At 37.4% G+C, this 20,594-nt stretch overlaps 2 protein-coding genes across 3 annotated transcripts; both read left to right on the top strand.

The window, feature by feature from the left end:
* The first annotated feature begins 3,064 nt into the window (after positions 1 to 3,064).
* LOC103708987 (mitogen-activated protein kinase 5) lies at positions 3,065 to 7,587 on the top strand. The gene is made up of 6 exons (XM_008794124.4): positions 3,065 to 3,285; positions 3,516 to 3,645; positions 5,297 to 5,434; positions 5,544 to 5,876; positions 6,009 to 6,192; positions 7,154 to 7,587. The coding sequence occupies exons 1-6, from the start codon at positions 3,134 to 3,136 to the stop codon at positions 7,324 to 7,326; spliced, it is 1,110 nt and encodes a 369-aa protein (XP_008792346.2). The 5' UTR covers positions 3,065 to 3,133; the 3' UTR covers positions 7,327 to 7,587.
* Positions 7,588 to 9,991: 2,404 nt separating this feature from the next.
* On the top strand, positions 9,992 to 20,158 carry LOC103708996 (probable LRR receptor-like serine/threonine-protein kinase At1g67720). 2 transcript variants are annotated; one of them, XR_003386276.2, is made up of 15 exons: positions 9,992 to 10,239; positions 11,281 to 11,812; positions 13,116 to 13,621; positions 13,728 to 13,860; positions 14,050 to 14,121; positions 14,254 to 14,322; positions 14,403 to 14,474; positions 14,910 to 14,978; positions 17,112 to 17,263; positions 17,347 to 17,588; positions 18,358 to 18,484; positions 18,552 to 18,620; positions 18,709 to 18,894; positions 19,166 to 19,301; positions 19,571 to 19,674. XR_003386276.2 is itself a non-coding variant. In XM_008794136.4 (15 exons), exons 1-15 carry the CDS (start codon positions 10,170 to 10,172, stop codon positions 19,883 to 19,885), a joined length of 2,745 nt encoding a protein of 914 aa, XP_008792358.2. In that variant the 5' UTR covers positions 9,994 to 10,169; the 3' UTR covers positions 19,886 to 20,158. The 2 variants fall into 2 exon arrangements, 1 of the variants encoding a protein (XP_008792358.2); XM_008794136.4 differs by having other exon boundaries at positions 9,994 to 10,239; positions 18,709 to 18,889; positions 19,571 to 20,158.
* The last annotated feature ends 436 nt before the right edge of the window (positions 20,159 to 20,594 follow it).

Here is a 20,594-nt window from a genome sequence, read left to right as displayed (position 1 = left end):
ACAGTATTTTAAAAGTTACTATAGTTTACTTTTAACTAAGCATTCCATGGTTTTTGCACCATTTATGCAACTTAAAAAATGGTATGATAGACTAGACTCCTTGCCCAAAATCAGAAGCATAGTATGTAAATCTATGGCATGAAATGATACAGGCTCAACATCCGAATGACCCTTGTCTAATGGACTTACTTAAAAAAAAAAAGTCATCTTGCAATAATTTATGATTTGCATCAACCCCATTTTCTCTTTTTTCCCCTTTTTTTACAATTAAATATGTTTCTACAAAATAAAGGCAGCTTTTGATGAAAATAGCTCTATTGTATGCGATATTGCTTTCATAAATTAAGATACAACCGGCACAACTTTTTTTTTCAAAACAAAAAAAAGGGTGCAATTAACATTTTGATGGGATCTACATAGTTTTTTAGATGGAAGGTATCCGTATGTCAAGTTATAAAACTATATATCTGGACTAAATATTTAATGGAGTTTTTTTTTGATGATAAAATATTTAATGGAGATTATAATTTAGGGGTTTTTTTATACATATCCTTGCAATATAAAAATGTTGATCCAGGATCAGGCCTACAAAATTATTATTTTTATTTCTCGAAGTTGAAAAGAGACAATAATTCTTCCTCATGTGGAAAAATTTATTTCCAAAAGCAGCACTTGGATCATCGTTTCTGGTCATATAAAGTTAAACAGAGTCAGGTCAGCTCGGGTCCTTCGAGCCCATTTCCAGCACAAGACCAATAGAAATCTGCAACAAAACCGATAGAGTATTCTGCCCAAGAAACCCATGCTCAAAAGATTTGTATTCCTTGTTTTGTACCTGAAACGATGGTCGTCGTGGGAGGGAGACTTGACTTACCAACGCGTCGAGGACTGGCCGGCCGGCTCGGGGCTTCGGTCAAACTCCACCGCGAGTTGAATGACGCGCCGGCTGGAAACCGTGTGAAATTGTTTGGCTGAACGAACCGTGTCATATTTTGCTGTCAACGCCGTGGCCAGCGGACACGTGTATTCTATCACTTCAATCGCTGTTACAGGACTTAACATGCCCTGCCGGACCAATATTTTTAGAACCTCAACGGAGAGGAAACCGGCAAGCAATCCGATCCCCCAGTTAATATGTTGGGCCGGTATAATATTATAATTATATATATGTATTAAAATATATTTTTTTGAAAAAGAAATTTTTGATTAAATCGGTTATCTAGTCTGACTTTAAAAACGTTATGCTAGATTGAAGCCGGTGACATATTTGCATTTAGTAGTTAGGATAATGCAAAGTTATCCTCCCAATTAGGGGATTATTCAACTCAATATTTCAAAAGACCAAAGTTTTATTTGCCAGACTGATAGCATAAAGGTTATTTCATCCATAGGGAGAATTTATCCCTCCCAATTACAATACCACCTTCATCTCCTCTGTAGATGTACCCAGAGGTAGGAGAATAAATTCATCCGATTAGTCGCAAGAATCGATGCATTCATTTACTTCTTTATTCATCCCTCCAATCAAATGCTAAAACATAAGCTACTCTATGGTGTAGACACTTGTATTAACCCTTACAAAATAAACCCCTCGGCCAAATGTAACCTTATAGTGTTTACGGTCAGAAATAAATGAGATTTTATTAAGAGAGAGAGAGAGAGAGAGAGAGAGAGAGAGACCAAGTCTGTGGTGACCTAGATTTGCAGCAAATTAGCTTAGGATTTGAGATTTGATTGAGTCCATTCCATCCATTAAATCCTCTCATCAAGTTGATATGCATTTGATTTGGACGTAGTTGAATCATTTAAATTGGGCACAATAGATTAGAACCGTCAGACCTCTTTGCTTGAACCAATCTTAGTTCTTCGTACCTTCACTCGCGACTCTTATCAAGCATGACCTCGGAACGGGCCATACGCTATATATATATTGCTAAGTTTGCTCCAAATAATCATCGGCTCCTAGTGCAATCTTGTGATGACTGTAGACTGACGTAGATTTTAGATACTCTCAGCGCCACCCGCGAGCCATGACAAAAAAAGTATCAAATTAATTCAAATAACTGACTTTGTCTGTTAAAGGTTTTTGTTTCGTGGAAGCCTTCTGCTTAACCCAATTGGAACCTGCAAGGCATCTCTCAATCAATTGCTATGATGATAAAAATCTGAGCACTACATTAGATTTGATGCACCTGATCGCTTGTAGATTTTATCTTGGATTTTGCTTTCCACAATGGATTTCACTTTTCAATTTTTACATTTACCTTGTTCACTTAAATATCTGCTTTCTGATCTCATAGGCCATAGCCTTCTACCTTTCTTGAAGCCGCCTCTGCATCAAGATGAAGACAAGAGTACATATTTGTAATGGTATTATATATATATATATATTTCGTGTAGATTTGCGGCTACTTGCTCACAAATTATATAAGCTCTCACCTTCCATTCCACGTCGGCCTAAATTTCTTTCCCATGCGAAAGGGTTTATCTCTGGGCCAGCTCATTCCGGCCGCCATATTTTTTTAATAAGAAAAACAAAAATTTAAGTCATGCGTTATTTTTCTCGAGACGGAAAGAAAAAAAAAAAGAAGCATTGAGCTGCCTTTGTTTAAAAAAAAAAGAAAAAAGAAAAAAAAAAGCATCAGTAAGGCAGATAGCGATCAATTATCATCACCGTTGAATGCGAGGAATTGTCGCCCACACCGCGTGCACGAGGGTGGCCGCGTACGCCGTCAATCATGACCGTTGGTTTTTATCATGATATATCGAGTGCGCGCTTGATGGATGAGGTTCGTAGAAATCGGCGATCCTGATTGGCTGCCGTAGGCAATGACTACTCTCTTTTTTTTTTTGCAAACGAGCAATAACTACTCATTGAACACGCGTCTCGAGAGGGAAGTGGACTTCCTGCCGCTGATCCGGGGGCGGCGGCGATCTCAGCCGTCCGCGTGCCCTCTCCCAACGACCTTCCCCTTTCCTTCACGGAGCCTTCCCGGAAAAAAAAAGTAGAAAGTCAGGAATCCCCCATAATTCATAAATACCCCAAACTCCCCCTTTGCATCACAACGTGAGATCCAGTTAGTCTTGTTTCCTTTATTTTTTCTCTGCCCCCCCGGAAAAAAGATCGGGAGAGATGGACGGAGCTCCGGCGAATGAGTTCCCGGTGGTGGTGACGCATGGAGGCCGATATCTTCAGTACAACATATTCAACAATTTGTTTGAGATCACTGCCAAGTATCAGCCTCCCGTGATGCCCATTGGAAGGGGCGCATACGGGATCGTTTGGTACCCGTTCTTTCTCTCTCTCTCTCATTTTTCTCGTGAATTCTTCTTATTTGTTTTACTTTTACCAAAGCAAGAATTATAATCGGAAAAGAATTGATAGCTTCTGATGAGCTAGAGTTGATTATTGTGGAGCCAAATAGCTCTTGATGCTGATCCAATTTGGATCGTTTCACCGTGTGATCTGTAAAACGTGCTGACTTTGAAATTTTTCCTGGGTGTTTGTTTTGTAGTTCGGTGATGAATTCGGAGACAGGAGAGATGGTTGCAATCAAGAAGATCGCCAACGCATTTGATAACCACATGGATGCAAAGCGGACCCTTCGCGAAATCAAGCTCCTGAGACATTTGGACCATGAGAATGTACGCGATCGCTGCAGCCACTTTTCTAGATCTTTTAGTTTTACATAATCGCTGGATTTGCCTTCCTTGATTGCCAATTCTATCAGCATATAGTTATTTTGTGAGGAACTTTGTCATCGGATTGTGTCCCCAAGGATCCTGTAGTGTTCATAAAGCACAAAACTTTTGTTTTTCCTCTTTCCTGTTTTTTTTGTGTGTTAAATTTTGTTGCTTTGCCTAGAGCGAATTGCTCAAAGCTTCATTCTTGCTTCTGTGTTCTAAGTACAGTTCTGGTGCTCGAGGACTTGTCCAGCTTAATCCTCCCTCCCCCTAAGAAAATCAGTCTAATCTAGTCCTTGGTATTGAATTTATTATACGATAGCTTATTTGATTTTTCTCTGTATGTGATTATAGTAGCATGATTGATGGAGCTGCATGAAGAATCTGACGTCACGAACTTCCTTCCAAGCGAGAAAAAGGAACAAGAGAATCTGACATCATGGACAACATGTGTATTGAATGATTCAACCCACCAAGAAAAACTGATAAAACCTAAAGTGTGAATCTATCTAATTTATCATGTATGCTTCTCGAGTGCAAGATCTCCTGAAGCATTCAAATTATAAATTCAAGGCCTTTGTCTATGTAAGCTTTTATATTGTATGGTCATCATCAACTCCTGCTACTAGCGTATTTTGACTATAGAAGTAGTTTGTTAGATGTAGGAAGTTGTTTAATTAGAGTACTCAAAGATAAAAAAATTGGCATTTCAATGACAATCAGGATAGCTCAATTAAGCTCAGAAAAATGGTCGGCATGTTGCAATTTCTTAGACTTGACCTGTCTCCTGCTTAAGTCCCATCATTGACACCACCTATTTGAAAATGGAGATATGGTGAAATTAAGTACTTTGTCCTCTCATGACAATAGTATTTGAGAGCTAAATCTGATGGCTGTTTAATCTGGATTTAGCTTTTGGTTTGCCCAGGATTTCATTTGACTGTTACTGCACAGACATCTAGTGTGCTGGGAGCTAGAATCATTTGTTTTGTAACTTGTTGTTTTGTTTTCATTGCCTGACACACAATGATCGTCTCTCTCAAGATACAGTAAAAATTCGCTGGGTATTTCTAAGAGGTGTGCGCTAGTTAACCTTCCTTCATGTCATGCTAAGGTTATTTTGGCAAATGATCTTTCTAATATTAAGAACTAGAGCAATTTCATTTTCCATCCAAGTTACTGGAAATATAAGTTTAACAGTCATATCAAGATGCTGGCAACCTTTGTACATACAAGCTGAAATTAGCAACTATGTGCTCTTATCAGTTTAACAGATACTTAAAACTTGATATCTGGATTAAAAAAATTCAGATGGAGTACAACTCAAATCATTTTTTGTTTCCAATATTCTTTAGACACATGCAAGTTGAGATGTTAGTTAAAACTTCATGTTGTGGTTCAAATTCAGCTAGAAAAATGCCTAAATCATGACTCATTTTGCAGAATTTTAAGACATGCTGGAATCAGCAAAATTTTCAATAATAGATTAATTTTTTTTTTTTTTTGATATTGCATCACCTAAGTTATTTTTTTTTCAATTTTTATTTTGAAGATGAAATATTCACACCACTTTTACTTGATTCTTATCTTGATTGAATGCTGTTACTTGCAGGTTATAGGAATACGAGATGTAATCCCACCACCTGTCCCCCAGGCATTTAATGATGTATATGTTGCAACTGAGCTTATGGACACTGACCTCCATCATATAATTCGCTCCAATCAAGAATTATCAGAGGAGCATTGTCAGGTAGTAGTTCTGGTCCACGTTTCTCCATTTTATACACAGAAAATCAGTTTCATTTGCAAGTCTAATCCCTGGCAACTGATGAATGGCTTCCTACTGGCCAATCATTCAGTACTTTCTGTATCAGATCCTTCGTGGTTTGAAATATATACATTCAGCGAATGTTATTCATCGAGATCTGAAGCCCAGCAATCTTCTGCTTAATGCAAACTGTGATCTAAAAATATGTGATTTTGGTCTTGCACGTCCTACATCAGAAAATGAAAATATGACTGAGTACGTAGTTACTAGGTGGTACAGAGCACCAGAATTGCTGCTGAATTCAACAGACTATACTGCTTCCATTGATATATGGTCTGTAGGCTGCATTTTTATGGAGCTAATGAATAGGAAACCGCTGTTTCCTGGACGGGACCACATGCATCAGATGCGTTTAATTACAGAGGTACGATAACTACCAGCTAGTGAGACTTCATGAATTTGAAAAATATATTAAGTTAAAAAGGAGTTAATAATTTGACAGTTCGAGTACTTGTTTCTAGTGCTGATGCTTACGACACATCTTTTAATCTTTCAGTGCATTGGCACACCCACTGAAGCGGAGCTTGGATTTCTACGGAGTGAAGATGCAAGAAGGTATATGAGGCATCTACCCCAGTATCCTCGTCAACCATTTACAAGCCTATTTCCCCATGTTCATCCAGCTGCAATTGATCTTGTGGAAAAAATGTTGACATTCAATCCCTCCAAAAGAGTTACAGGTATTTTCTTTTTCTTCATCTTTAAGAGGTTTTTAGTGCTATATTTGTTAATTTCCCCAATTGCAAGAACCAAGAAAGAAACAAGGGAGAAGACTTGGTCATATTTCAGGTATAGTTTTAAGTAAATAATTAGAGATAAAAAAGAATCTAGGGAATGAAAGAAAAAGGTTCCATCTTCTTCTTCTTGTGAGTTACAGTGTACTTTTGGCTAGCTTTATTGAATGATTAGCCTAAGAGACAAATCTAATGACTGACTTTCTTAAATGCTTTGGTACCTATAGAAAACCACATTCAGGCTCAGCACCCTGTTCTTGTTCTGAAAATAAAAGCTTATCAATGCTAGCTGTCATTTTGATTGCTTATATACTCGCTGTCATTTTGATTGCTTATATACTCACTGCCAATGGTATATAGCTGTTTATCACAAGATCAGAAATTCAGACCCCTCTTTCAGCAATTTATTGGCCGATGACTGATAGATAAGATTGGAAGTAATGTCTATGCTCGTAAATATTAGTTATATTGCTTCCAAAGAGTAGTATCAAGGAACCTAGGAGAGAGGGCCCAACCAATATGTTTTGTGTGTTTTGGGAGAACTGGAAATTATATTACAAGAGGCAAGCTTCTTTTTTTGAAGATTATTTTATTGCTATGGCACATGCAAGCTTCTCCAGAAAAAGAGAACCACTTTAATACTTGCTATGATAATACAATTTAGGAGGATTCTTTTACTGTGAAATTATATCTATGCCTTTTCCATCTAGTGAGTAATAACTCTTCTTCGAGTGTGATTGTAGTGGGACTATCTTAGGTCCATTACACTGTCTTCTTCAATATGGGTTCCTTTTTGTGAATCACATCTGCTTACAATACTTGGGGAGGATATAACTTATTGACTGCTTAAAAGTTGATCCATTGCTTCTTGTTGTCATTCTAATTCTTTTTGCTTATGCTTCTGCAGTCGAAGAAGCACTCTCTCATCCATACCTTGAAAGGTTACATGACATTGCTGATGAACCTGTTTGTATGGAACCTTTCTCCTTCGACTTCGAGCAAAATGCCTTAAGTGAGGAGCAAATGAAAGAGTTGATATACAGGGAAGCTCTAGCACTCAACTCAGACTCTGGCCACTGAAAAAAAAAAAATTATCATTCCAAACTTTCTGATTTGAATGCTTTTGTAAATATATGAGAGCCTGAAGACTTTGGCGATTGAAATATTCAGATTTTTATTTTGTATTTGGGTGTGCATGAGGAAGTTATTTATTTGTGCACATATGACATCTGAGTTGCATGTCAATGTATTTGTGAGACAACATTATGTATACCTGGGTGTGTTTGTATCAAAAATATGTTCAATATCGAAATGTTCAAAATTTTAGTTTATCTTCTCTCATTTTCTGAATCTCGTAGTATGATATTGCAGTTTCCTGAGGAATCTTCAATTTCATTCAGCACATTTCGATATTACCTGATTTATGTCTTATGGTGCCAAACAAAAGCATTACTGATTTTATTGGATTAAGCCTTTTAGCTGTTCTGCCAAGCTTAAATATGTGTATGTGATGCCGTATACTACGTTAAAGTTCTTGTCCTCTATGGTGCCATCATACCAGCACCAGAATACCAGGTCCCATCAGAAGTTCTCATTCTAGATGTTCAGACAACTCTGATGAAGGATCGGAGATGTCAAAAGCTGAAAGAAAAAAACAAAAAAGATGGTGTTGATAATATAAAGTCGTCAGGACTTGTTTCAAAAGACCTATTAGCTTGTTCATCAAAAATTAGCTTATTATAAATTCCTCAAGACAATATAAGTCTTCAAGACGGCTGCAAAATTAGCTTGTTTCAAAAGACTTGTTTCTTTTCCACCATACTCCATCTAGTTTTAGTAATCCAGTACTCTGCCAACATTTAGCTTGTTCCATTGTTGGGATTACTTCTTTTCTTTGCTGCACTTAGTGCAGAGCTGCATGAACTTCCCCCTGGCATTTCCAAGTAAATTTGCTTCTGTGCTGTTTCAATCTGGCTTCAGAGAAATTGGCTGCAGAAACTTAATGCAGTGAACTCCAAATAAGATGTGTTATGTGGCACTGAGAAAAAGTGAGGGCTGCAAAGTTTACATGAAGCAAAGGAGTCCTAGGCTTGGTGGAGCGCATAACGAAGGACAATAAATTGTTATCAAGAGTCCCTTCTTCTCCAATAATTGGATGATTGTCCTCAAAGGAGTGCAACAGGAGTGGCCCAACAAGAACTGCTTGGCTTTGGAGTTTCTTCGCATAACAAGATGCCACCCTATTAAAGGCACTCACAAAAAGCCATGGATGGTAGCCAAAGTTCCGTAGATCCATCAAAGTGCAATCTTTTTTTCATAGTAGCAACATCAATTAACCAAACTCTTGAGACCTAATGATAAAGTTAAATAAATATCTAAATCGGATTCATAAGTAGATGACCTCACATTTATGAAACTTAACCTAGAAGGAAGCCGTTCTCAGTTCTCTTCAGGCTCTCTCCTCCCTGGTCCAGCTCATGTTCTCTCTTCTTGTTCTTTGTGGGGGCAAGCTGCCTGGATATTGCTCATGTGATACTTTTTACTTTATAGCTATTCAAATGTTCAATCCAGAAAGGCCCATCTCATCTTTGCTGGAAGCCAGTAACTCCAATAAACTGTGGACATTGAGGAAAAAGTGAGGACATTGAGGAAACCTACAGGGTTAAGTGAGGTTGAAGCTCAACTGATAGCCCTAGGAGTTTAATAATGCGAGATGAAGATTACACACACAAACACACACAATAGTGACTCAATTTGGTTAATTGCAATAGAAAAATAAATGCACAATAAGGAAAAGAATGCGCGAGAAGAGAATGGAGTGGCACAAGAGATTTTGAATTGTTCTGCATTTTACACGCTGGTTATCTTTAGTAGAAGAAACTAGAATATCCCATGCATCCTCGGAAAATTGATAGTTAATTTAGATTAGCAGCAAAGTAATTTGATTTACTAAGTTGATGAACATTCTCTATTTGTAAAATAATGCTTGCAGCCAAGAATTCTATGTAGTGAACCTTCATAATTTATCCATGAACTCCACAATGCCTCATTTGTCACGCCCCTCTTTACCTTTTTTTTTTCCCTTTTTTTTTGCTTGAGGCCATGGATTTGAATTTCTCAGTTCGGACGAAGTGGCATTTTTTTTGACCTAATGGGGTAGATCTATTTTTACTCTGGTTGAGTTGAGATATCTTAGTTGGACTCAACAGTTCTGGTCATCCAAAAAGAATAATTTCCACCAGAAAACATATTGTAACCCAGAAGTTTGGATTTATACTGGATCGGTCAACTTGATGTGCCAATTAGATCAATGGAGTTGCTGGAATGGCTAAAAAGAAATTAGAATATAGGTGTCATTAGGTGGAAGATCTTAAAATAGGCAAATCGGCACGAGAATAAAAAGAACCAACGTTCCATCGAGAAAGAAAAAAAAAAAGGACAACTTGTAAATTGGACTTGAGTGCGACCCTATTGACCCTATCCACCGTAATGACTCCAAACTATTAAAAAATTAAATTATCAAAGGAATCCCCAATCAACCAAGTACTACTCCCGAGGCCAGGAGCGGTGAGCTAACCTTGCGAGTGGCTAGACTCCGGCAAAAGATAGAAGCAGGCAAGCAGCTGGAAGGCCCGAAGCCAGAGCGAGACTCGGCCGGGGAGGATCTGATCCGGTCACCGTCCGGTGAGAGAAAATCCAGGGCCATCGGTTTGCGGGCGCCACGTGCCCTTTCTCCTTTATAAAGGGAAAAGGGGGCCTTCTCGGGGAGCCGATCTCCTTCCCACTTCCGACTCCCTTTTCAGTTTGCAGGCTTTTTCTTTTCACTCTATTGTTTTCTGCCAACACTACAGCAGACTGCAGATGCCTCTGTAACTCAAATCTCATGATCTCGGACTAAGTCAAGGAGCTTTGGCTCTCCATAAATGGCGAATAATCTCCAATTCTTCTTCCTCCATCTGTTTCTTTTCTCCGTTTCTAATGCTCAGATGCCAGGTATGTTACAGTGAATTATTCTATAAGATTATTAGGTTTTTTTTTCTTCCTTTCAATACACTGGATGCATTGTTTGTAGTTGGATCTGCTGGTGGATGTGGAAAACTAAGGATTACTGCTCTGGACTTTTAGTTTGTCCTCGTGAACACAAATTGATTGAACATTTCTTTGCATGTAATTTGGTTGTGATGTCGACATCTTGTTATAAGTTCATGATAGTTAGAGATAGACACAATAATTCACCTTTTCGGGTTTCATTATCCTGGCGACTTCTGTTGTCATCATTGTGTTGTGGCGTGATATTTTGCTTGTTCAGTAATAATCCATTGAGGATCATCATTGTTCTATATTCGAATGTTGAGTAGTAAGAATCCACAAAATGTTTATTACCCTGACATGCAAAAATTGCAGTCTAAATTTTTCTTCTGAAAGTATAATAATTCTGAAAATTTGAAGCTTCGTTTACCTATCAAGTCATTATTAGTACATTGAAAATCTACTTCTGATGCAATATAGAAAAGAATAGTCTCACTTCCATTGTCATTTTCAGCTCATATGAATATAAATGGCATAAGTGGTCTGACCAACAATTCGTGTATCTTGCTCTAGTAATAATGGAAGTTATAACACTGAGGCAGTTGATGACCTCTATGTGCTCTCTTTCTCTCTCTCTCTCTCAATATTTTTATTTTAGCAACCCAAGGTTTGAACCCTGGAACTCTCGAAGAGAAAGCCCATAGGGGTGAGGTTCCAACAACTGTTATTAACAGTTGTTGGCATCTCTAGGTGCGCACTTCTTTTTAAAATTCTCTATGCTGCTGATTTTTCCCCCTCAATTTCTCATATGCTGTCTGCCTGTCACCTTAGCATATGTCTCATAGTGCTATTTCATTGAATCATATTTATTTATTGAAAGCATTTTTTTTCCCTTTTCTATAAGTAACTAGCTTCTAGTTAGATGTATCTGAACAAAGATAAAAGATATGCAGCATTTTTTTTTCTTTTAAGAAATAATTTATGTGCATGCTCTTCACGAGGCAGGTTTTTTGAGTCTGGACTGTGGAGGTACGGAGAATCATACGGATGATCTTGGTCTTGAGTGGACTCCAGACAATCAGTCGAGTTTTGGTGGAACAGCTAATGTATCAGTTCCAAATGAGACCCGGAGACAATTTACAACAGTACGTTACTTCCCTGCAGATAATAGAAAGTACTGTTACACATTGGATGTGATAACCAGAACTCGGTATCTTGTACGAGCAAGCTTCTTGTATGGGAACTTTGATAACAGCAATGTTTATCCAAAATTTGACATCTCAATCGGGGCAACTTATTGGTCAACCATTGTTATCTATGACGCAGACGCCATAATAAGTGAGGAGTTGATTTTGTTGGCTTCTTCTCCTAAAATTAGCGTGTGCTTATCTAATGCTACAACTGGACAACCATTTATTTCTGCCCTCGAGCTACGACAGTTCAATAATTCACTTTATCACACAGAATTTGAAGCTCAGTTCTTTATGAGCCTCTGTGCAAGAATAAATTTTGGTGCAGAGACTAATGAGTCTGTCAGGTATTCCTTGTTCATGCTTTAAGATCTGTTTCACAGTTCTTGACTGCTGTTTTTTGGATATTTCTTTTGGTTTCTAATACATTACCCTCTTGAAGAAACTGATTTAGATGTTTACATGTGTCAAAAGATGATGCAAATGCTCTGTGATCATCCTACTTTACCGAAATGGTTTGTGACTACAAAGTGGATGCTCTTCTATGATCATGTTGTGGGTGTGGTTTCCTAAGATGTAAGATAAGATTAAGGATGTTATTAATCTGCACCTGTCCTGTACTATCTGAAATCCATGACATTCCGTTGGCATCTACTTTGAAAAGCACCCATCACTTAAAATTCTCTAGAATTACCCTACAGATCTAGCTACACAATCTAGACTGAAAAAAAATCATGCATGAGTGTTGATAGGCATGTCACGTTATTGCTTCCTAGCTGGCTTATGATAAACACAACAATGCTCATTTGTCATAGTCATGTAATATAATTGTGCCCAATATTACTGCTATGTAGGTTTCTAAATCTCATAACTATTCTCTTATGAATATGATGTCTATGCTCCATATCATGCACCCCAAAACCCATGAATTGGAAAGAGTTCGCTCATTTTATTTTGATCTGAGAACTCTTCGAATTTAAATCCAAGAATTCATGATAACCATAGATCTGTTGCCCACAATATTGTAGAACTCTTGAAGATTAACTTGAAGCAATCAAATGTTCCTGCCTAGTCTAGTGATCATCGAATCTTTGCGATATATGTGGGCCCATGAAGAAAGAAGTGATTATATGCCTACCAAGAAAAGAAAAAAAGAAACTGAAAATATAAAACTTCAGAAATCAGATATATTTTTTCTAAATGCAAGATAGAGTAAATACAGGACTACTAATACAATACAGGATCCTAATAATGTCCTTGCAGACTAGAATAAACATTTATCATATGATGATGGACCTGACAGCAAAGGTCCATCTTCTTTAAAACTGAAAAAAACACTTCCAAATTGAATGAAAAACTTTACTCTGGAATATCTTTATCATCTGATGGTTGACCTGGCAGTCAAATCTCTGTCATCTGTTTAAGCTGAAAAAAGCATTTTTTTAGATTGAGTAAGAATTTTAATTGGGCATAAAAGATTACACTTTAAGACTTGGATAAGTTTCTAAAATTAAGCATCCAGAGAGTAGCATTATTTTCTTCTAGTTCTGTTTATGCTTTAGCCATCGTACATCCTCCTCCCCACCTTGCTTTGTCATTATGTTGTGGCATGTCAAGGTTTTTTACGTTCTACTGATGTTTTTCTTTCAGGTATCCAGATGATCCATTTGATAGAATATGGGAATCTGATTCTTTGAGGAGGGCAAACTACCTTGTTGACGTTGCTCCTGGAACTGAAAAAGTATCAACAACATTGCCTGTAGATGTTAGCACTGGTGAAAGACCACCTCAAAAGGTGATGCAGACAGCTGTAGTGGGTCAAAATGGAACCTTAACTTATCGGCTAAACTTGGATGGTTTTCCAGGGTTTGGTTGGGCATTCTCATACTTTGCAGAAATTGAGGATTTTGGTTCAAATGAAACAAGGAAATTTAAGTTAGCTATTCCGGGAAATAAGGATGTCAGTAAACCCACAGTCAACATTGAAGAAAATGCTCCAGGGAAGTATCGGTTGTATGAACCAGGATACTATAACATATCCTTACCATTTGTCTTCTCTTTCGCATTTGTGAAAACAAATGACTCATCCAGGGGACCTATCTTAAATGCTTTGGAGATCTACAAGTACCTGCAGATAAATTATGGCTCTCAAGATGGTAAGCTTGAGTATCGTTTTGTCATACCTGTCTAAATTGTGTTCTTTTATCATCTGAATTGTATTCTTTTATTAACTGCACCTGGAGATCTTTTCTGGTATTGCAGCACCTGTCATGGCAGGTTTTACATCACATTACCTGCTTGCAATTTGGGCTCAAGAAGGTGGGGACCCATGTTTACCAACTCCATGGTCTTGGGTGAAATGCAGTTCAGATCCACAGCCAAAAATAATTTCAATGTATTGAACAAAATTGGTACCCTTGTTTCTATTTCTTTATGTTTTAGGTGATGTATTTTCCCTTGGTTCTAACTTACATAGTTTGAATCTTATCTTGATTGACCTATAGTAGATATATATGCCTATCTCCAATATTTACTAAAATATTCTATCCAAGTCCAATCTAATGTATTTTGGTACATAAATCAGTAATTTGTCAGGGAAGAATTTGACAGGGAATATACCTTCAGAATTGATGAATCTGTCAGGCCTAGCTGAGCTGTAAGATTTTAGTAGTTCTTTTTTTCTTTATGAGAGGTGTGTGTGTGTGTATGGTTGTATGCGCACCTTCATGACCTATCTTTTTCCTGCCATGAACCTCCTCCATAATCATTGCCAATTCTGTAATTGCAGATGGCTTGATGGTAACATGCTTACTGGTCCGATACCCGATTTTGGCGGATGCTTAAATCTGAAGATAATGTAAGAAATTAACTATTTGGCAGTTTTATCTGTAAATTTTTTTAATATGCTCAGCGAAAACTTGTTTTTGTTTGATGTAGTCACCTTGAGAACAATCAATTAACTGGTGAGCTGCCTTCATCATTGGTGGACCTACCGAGCCTAAGGGAATTGTAAGACTTATATCTGGATATTGCTCAACCGATTGTATTATGCATTTACTCTTGAAAGAATACTTTGAGGCTTTCTCTAAAAAGAATGGAATTCATTTGAATTTGAGTGGCATTAGGTTATCTTTAAGTAATTGCTTTATCCTTAAGAAATTGAATTGTTTACAATTTTGAGATTCTTTTTCTTTTTGAATAATGTTGAATTGTTGGCAATTAATTTGTGATGGTTCCCCAATAAAAAAGAGGGGCAACTTATGGGTACTTCTACCAACGGTACACTATGAAACTCATTAATGTGTCTTTCTTCTGGATGCTCTCTCTCCCCCTCTCTCTCTTGCCCCGCCCCTCTCTTTCGCTCTCTGTGTATGTACTTCTAATCATGCTGTCCATTGTATGAAAAAGGAGGCTTAATCACTTTATCAAAATTGATTGTTGCAGGTATGTGCAAAATAATATGCTGTCTGGAACTGTGCCTCGTGGTCTTCTCAGCAAAAATATTGTTTTTGTGTGGGTATTACTTCCTCTGCATTGACAAAATAGTGCATGCAACTTCATATATACTTCTGAACATAACATGATATGACAAGAATGAAAGCAGACGACAGCTATAATTGAAACATAGAATTCTTTATGTTTGTGTGTTTGTAAAAGGATATAGCTCTGACTTCTTCACCATGTATGCAATACATGCTGAAGAATAGAAATGGATGGCATTTAAATGTACACCATGTATGCAATACATGCTGAAGAATAGAAATGGATGGCATTTAAATGTACCATGTATTACATACATGGTACATTTATGGGGTCACCATAGATTTACTTGCTTTCCCTAACTTCTTTTATTTTATACAAAACTATCTCGGTCACTTGCATAGGTGCAAGATGCAAAACCCTGCTGACTGTCTTATAATAAGGTTATGATTGTATTGATAAATTTCTATATACACTGGAAAGCATATGATATGAAGTCATAAACTGATTACTGACAGCAATTTATGTTAATGGTTATGGTATTTTATGTCAGTTATGGTATTTTATGTCATGGGCACATAAAAGTTATCTTGGAAACTTTTGATTGCATGTTTAAGAAATTTGGAAATTTTCTATTATGCTAGGCTCATGTATAATGTCTAGGAGAGAAAACATTGTGTATAGTGGGAATTGGTGGGTTGAGATGGGGCGCTGAAGAGAGTGTTATCATTATCTATATGATTATTTTCTCTTTTTAGACACTTAGGTCCTGCTATCTGAGTGTCAAGGAACCCATCCACAATTTAGTATGTGAAGGTTCTCTTCTACCATCATCACCTAGTAGAGCCCTCCAGTGGAGCTATCCAAAAACTCGTCTCTTATTCCACTTAAATGCATTTGAAAATCAAATTCAGCTCATTTTTTCTATACAGGAAATGGTGGAAAACATGAGAGGAAACACATGCAAACTGAATTAAAAAAATAGAAAACTTATTGAAATACTTGAAAATAATAACAGAGAAACCTGTTGGAACCATGCAAGCTAGGTTTTTAGCAGTTCCGTATGATTATCATGCATATCCCAGGAGTTCCCCACATAGTTTTGCAGTTATCATTGCCTGCTTTGCAGCTTCGAAAAACATTTTTCCGCTTAATCTCAGTCATTAATTCATGATTACTTTTCTTCTCCCTTGTGTTTTCCTGTAGTAGCAATTATGCCCTCTAATAACATATACTTTCTTGATAATTAACGGAAGCATTTGTTATACATTATGCTGGAAATATATTTATCAGATCAGCCTTCTTATATGGGGACTTAAAACTTTCTCATGTACAATTGCCTGCTACTTTCTTTAGAGCAACACACAAAAGAGAATGAAATAAAACTTATTGCCCAGTGTGCTTTGATATATTGGAGTACTGCGAAAACATCCATATTGCAACAAATACGGAGTGTGGCTACTGGGAGGCAGTGAGTTACAGAATTTCTTTCACATAAGCCATGGCTGAACTGATCTTAATCCGGTCATAGTATCCAAGAATTAAACTGTGAAAAAATTTAGAGATAAGTGAAATACTGCGTAATATCAGACATATAAAGAGGCTCTTTGAAAATAGGTTCTCTTGTTTTTGGCTAGTAATTTTAGATAGATGATGATGGACTTTCCTCAGAATGATATTGTACCTACTAAAGTTTCCTGAATCAGGATTTGGTTTGGCCCCACATCTCTGAATTCTACAGGAGTTTCGGGGGCTATCTTTTAAAAGAAAAAAAATTGAAATGTTGGTACAAGCATGAGCATAACTATAAACAAAAGATACACAATTTATTTCCAAACAAATAAACCAACCAATGCATATTTACCTTTTAAATATGTTTTTCTCAATAAAAGGCAGATTCAGTGGCTAAAGAAACATGTACAACATTTATTTATAGATATGAAGTTTCCTTTCACTGTGTTTTGTGTTAGTTGATATTGATTGTTAGATGCGATTTCGGACACATCCAAGCACTCTTGCTGCATTTCTTTGTTTTCTGGAATATTTCAATATATGCCTCAGAAAATCTCTTTTGTATTTTAACCTATTTCAACAACTCATTATTCATTTAATCAGTGAAGTTGCTCTGAGCTAACTTGGGAACCTTTTTCAATCATGTATGTTTAGTTTCTCAGGAAATATGCATCTTCGAGAGGAAAAAAACAAACATAATCGCATTATAATTGTTCTCTGCTCTGTGATTGGAGCATCTGTGATGCTTATGGCTGTAGTTGCCTTCTTGTTTGTGTGCAAGAGAAGGAAGTTTTATTCAAAGGAAGGTATTACTTATTAAAACTCAATCTTTTCAGTTCTGGTTATCAGTTAATATACACCTATAAAAATATGGAACTTTTCTATTCAGATGATCTTACCAATGTCCTACCAACTCAAAAACCACATTCTCCTGTAAATGAACTTGCCACAAAAACAGCCCACAAGTATACGTTATCTGACATTGAAGAAGCTACCGAGAACTTCTCAAAGAAAATTGGTTCTGGAGGTTTTGGAACCGTATATTACGGAAAGATGAAAGATGAAAAGGAAATTGCAGTCAAAGTTCTTAGAAATGATTCTTACCAGGAGAATCGACAATTCTCAAATGAGGTAACTTCTTTACGCATGCAGAGCTTTAGTCTGATGAATTTATGCAATATTTTATCCCTGACACCAGTAATTGTATTGGTACTGTTCTGGCATACTGTATGCTTCTTGGTGCTGGCACAGCAATAATGAGGTGACGGACCATGTGTTGGTACTGCAGGGCATATCAGTATTGCTGGTACCCTACAGATATGGTATGGTATATGGTCGGCATGCACTGGTTCTTCAATCCTTGTTACTTAGATGTTTCACTGCAAGCGAGTCGTATGTTTTCATAAGCATCAGATTTCAATTACTAGGCATCAAGGAAAGTAAATTTTACATAGAAGTTGTTAATATGGTGCTAAACAACTAGGTTTGCTTCGGTGTCCAAGCATGCTGCTCTTATTAATCCTCATTGATAAACAGCTGTTAACTCCATAAGAGATGCCACTAGTGACAAACATTTACCTCAAATCAACATTAGAACAACCCGTCAAAACCTTTGTATGTTTAAATACTCAAAACCTGTCGTCTTATATTTGTATTGGCCTTCAACTGGATATACTGCAGACATTAATTGAACACGATGTTGTTGGTGATGCCAACTTAAAGAGCTAACTCCTTTAATACTACAGTAATGTTTATAGACCCTAAAGCATTTACTTGTATCTTTCTGTTGAGGCAGAATTTAGGACAACAGTGAATGCCCTGATATTTCTGTAGTTTGGCATGAAGTAATTATTTATTTTAATTTTCCCCCTTATAGCAACTGATGACGCTATCATTTTAGGTCTCTCTGCTTTCAAGAATACATCACAGGAACCTAGTAGTATTTCTTGGTTACTGCCAGCAAGAAGGAAAGAACATCCTTGTTTATGAGTTCATGCATAATGGAACTTTTAAAGAGCACCTTCATGGTAAGTCTCGTTCTGGTTTATTTGATAATGTTTTAGAAACAAAATAATCTGTTTGTCAACTTGGCAGGAACCTTAACTCAGGAACGGCGTATTGGCTGGCTTAAGCGTCTGGAGATTGCTGAGGATTCTGCAAAAGGTTTACATATTAAAATAATTAAGAATTTAATATAATCTCCTTTTTCCATAAAACATAACACTAATCAGTATTCTGAAACATTTGCCAGGGATTGAGTACCTTCACACAGGCTGTTCTCCAGCTGTTATCCATAGGGATCTGAAGACCAGCAACATTCTTCTTGACAAGCACATGAGAGCAAAGGTCTCAGATTTTGGTCTCTCAAAACCTGCAGTGGATGAATCCCATGTTTCAGGTGTCAAGGGAACTTTGGGGTATTTAGACCCTGTGTAAGGTCCTGTCCCCTCATAAATAGCATATCATATCCTTTTGCTAATAATAGATGAGCCATATTGCCTGTACCACCAAAACAAATATCCTGTCAGTTTGTGTCATCCCACAGGTTGTGCCTGGATTAGTGTTATTCTTCGGCACGGGTTATTGTTTGCAGGAACTTAAGCATTTTTGGCAGCAATACAAGCACATAGGGCTATAGTTTGTCGATGATCTTCTCATTTTTTTTGCCTCAATCTTTATTGCTGATTAACTATTATTAATATGTCTAGGTACTGCACCTCTCAGCAATTAACAGAGAAGAGTGACATTTACAGTTTCGGCGTTATTCTCCTGGTGCTAATTTCAGGTCAAGAGCCAATATCCACCACAAATTTTGGCGAAAACATTTATCATATAGGCCCATGGGTTAGTCCACTTATCCACTTTCATGTTGTCATGGACCAAATTATGCTATATCTACTGCCAATGAAGATCGTATACTTGTTTAGTTATTAAACCTAGGGCAGCTTCGGCAGTCGTTAAACCTAGGGCAGCTTCGGCAGTCGATGAGCACAGTTTTTCTTATTCCTGCATGTTACATAAACAGTACAGAAATTTCTCCATGTTTTTTCCAGGCCTTGTAAGGTGTCCTTTTCTTCAACAAAACTCTAATCCCTATAGACATTCATCTGCAGGCAAAGTTTTATTATGAGAGTGGAGAAATTGAGGCTATCATCGACCCTTCGTTGCAGAACGATTACAATGATATTCAGTCTGTGTGGAAGATTGCTGAAGTGGCAGTTAAGTGCATTGACTCACAAACGGGAAATAGGCCATCAATATCAGAAGTGCTCAAGGAGATCCAGGAGGCTATTGCAATAGAACGAGGCCCCAGGATTACAAAGTCGGATATTTTCTTCGGTTCTTCGTTGATTGTAGATGCCGCGAACTTGTGTAGCTCTGGGCAAAGAGCTTCCGTTGATTCTTTTATCCAGCCTGATCTCCGATAGCTCCTCCAAATACTGTGCACCCAAGTGATTCTGAATTTTCCTGAGTTGGAAATCATAATTTTGGACAATGGGAGAGTTGCAGAAACTTGTAATCGTGGACAAAAACTTGTTATTTACCTTCTCATTTTTCTTTTTCTAAGGGATATGTTTGGAAATTCAGAAAATTTGAACCAAATTTTGCAAGCGTGCAGAAAGAACACACAAAACCTTTTTTTCGTTGTCTGTAAAAATCAAATCACCAATTACGTAATCTTGGCCTTTAGTGCTGCTGTAGATGTGATGATTCTGCTTCAGTCAAAGCAAGCATATGATGTTTGACTTTTTAATCAGTGACTGTAGGTTTTGTCTTCCATTCAGGGTAACAAAAATCAAATCTGCAACTCTCAACATGATTTCAGAAAATTCTTGTTCGCTTGCTAAGTTTCCTTTTATTCTTGTGAAGTATAAAAGTAGTCATCAAAATTAGGCTGCCATCTTTGGAGGTTTGGTTGTGATGAGTCTTGGGGTGTTGTTAGGGGGGGAGGGGGGGGTGCGGAGGGGGTGGGCGCCTATGTTTGAGCGGTATTGATAAAGCTCTGTTCCGCTGCTTTCCCTCGTTGGGCCTAGGCTCTGCTCTGATAGAATGTAGATGGGATGAGAACAGGTAGCAGGTGGAGAGTGGAGACTAGCAGCTCTTGTTTCATTTTTTTTAAAAAAAAATTCTTGAGAA

This window comes from Phoenix dactylifera, chromosome 3 (genome assembly GCF_009389715.1).
Source record: "Phoenix dactylifera cultivar Barhee BC4 chromosome 3, palm_55x_up_171113_PBpolish2nd_filt_p, whole genome shotgun sequence".
Classification (NCBI taxonomy): domain Eukaryota; kingdom Viridiplantae; phylum Streptophyta; class Magnoliopsida; order Arecales; family Arecaceae; genus Phoenix; species Phoenix dactylifera.
The sequence above is the reverse complement of the archived record's forward strand: the minus strand, read 5'-3'. Positions and strand labels throughout refer to the sequence as shown.

Excerpts from the sequence above, each read along its gene's own strand:
- LOC103708987 (XM_008794124.4), top strand. The coding sequence starts at position 3,134 with ATGGACGGAGCTCCGGCGAATGAGTTCCCGGTGGTGGTGACGCATGGA. Across the intron at positions 3,646-5,296 it reads GACATTTGGACCATGAGAAT|GTTATAGGAATACGAGATGT; the intron begins GTACGCGATCGC and ends TGTTACTTGCAG. Across the intron at positions 5,877-6,008 it reads AGATGCGTTTAATTACAGAG|TGCATTGGCACACCCACTGA; the intron begins GTACGATAACTA and ends TTAATCTTTCAG.
- LOC103708996 (XM_008794136.4), top strand. The coding sequence starts at position 10,170 with ATGGCGAATAATCTCCAATTCTTCTTCCTCCATCTGTTTCTTTTCTCC. Across the intron at positions 18,485-18,551 it reads TTTTAAAGAGCACCTTCATG|GAACCTTAACTCAGGAACGG; the intron begins GTAAGTCTCGTT and ends TCAACTTGGCAG. Across the intron at positions 18,621-18,708 it reads TGCTGAGGATTCTGCAAAAG|GGATTGAGTACCTTCACACA; the intron begins GTTTACATATTA and ends AACATTTGCCAG.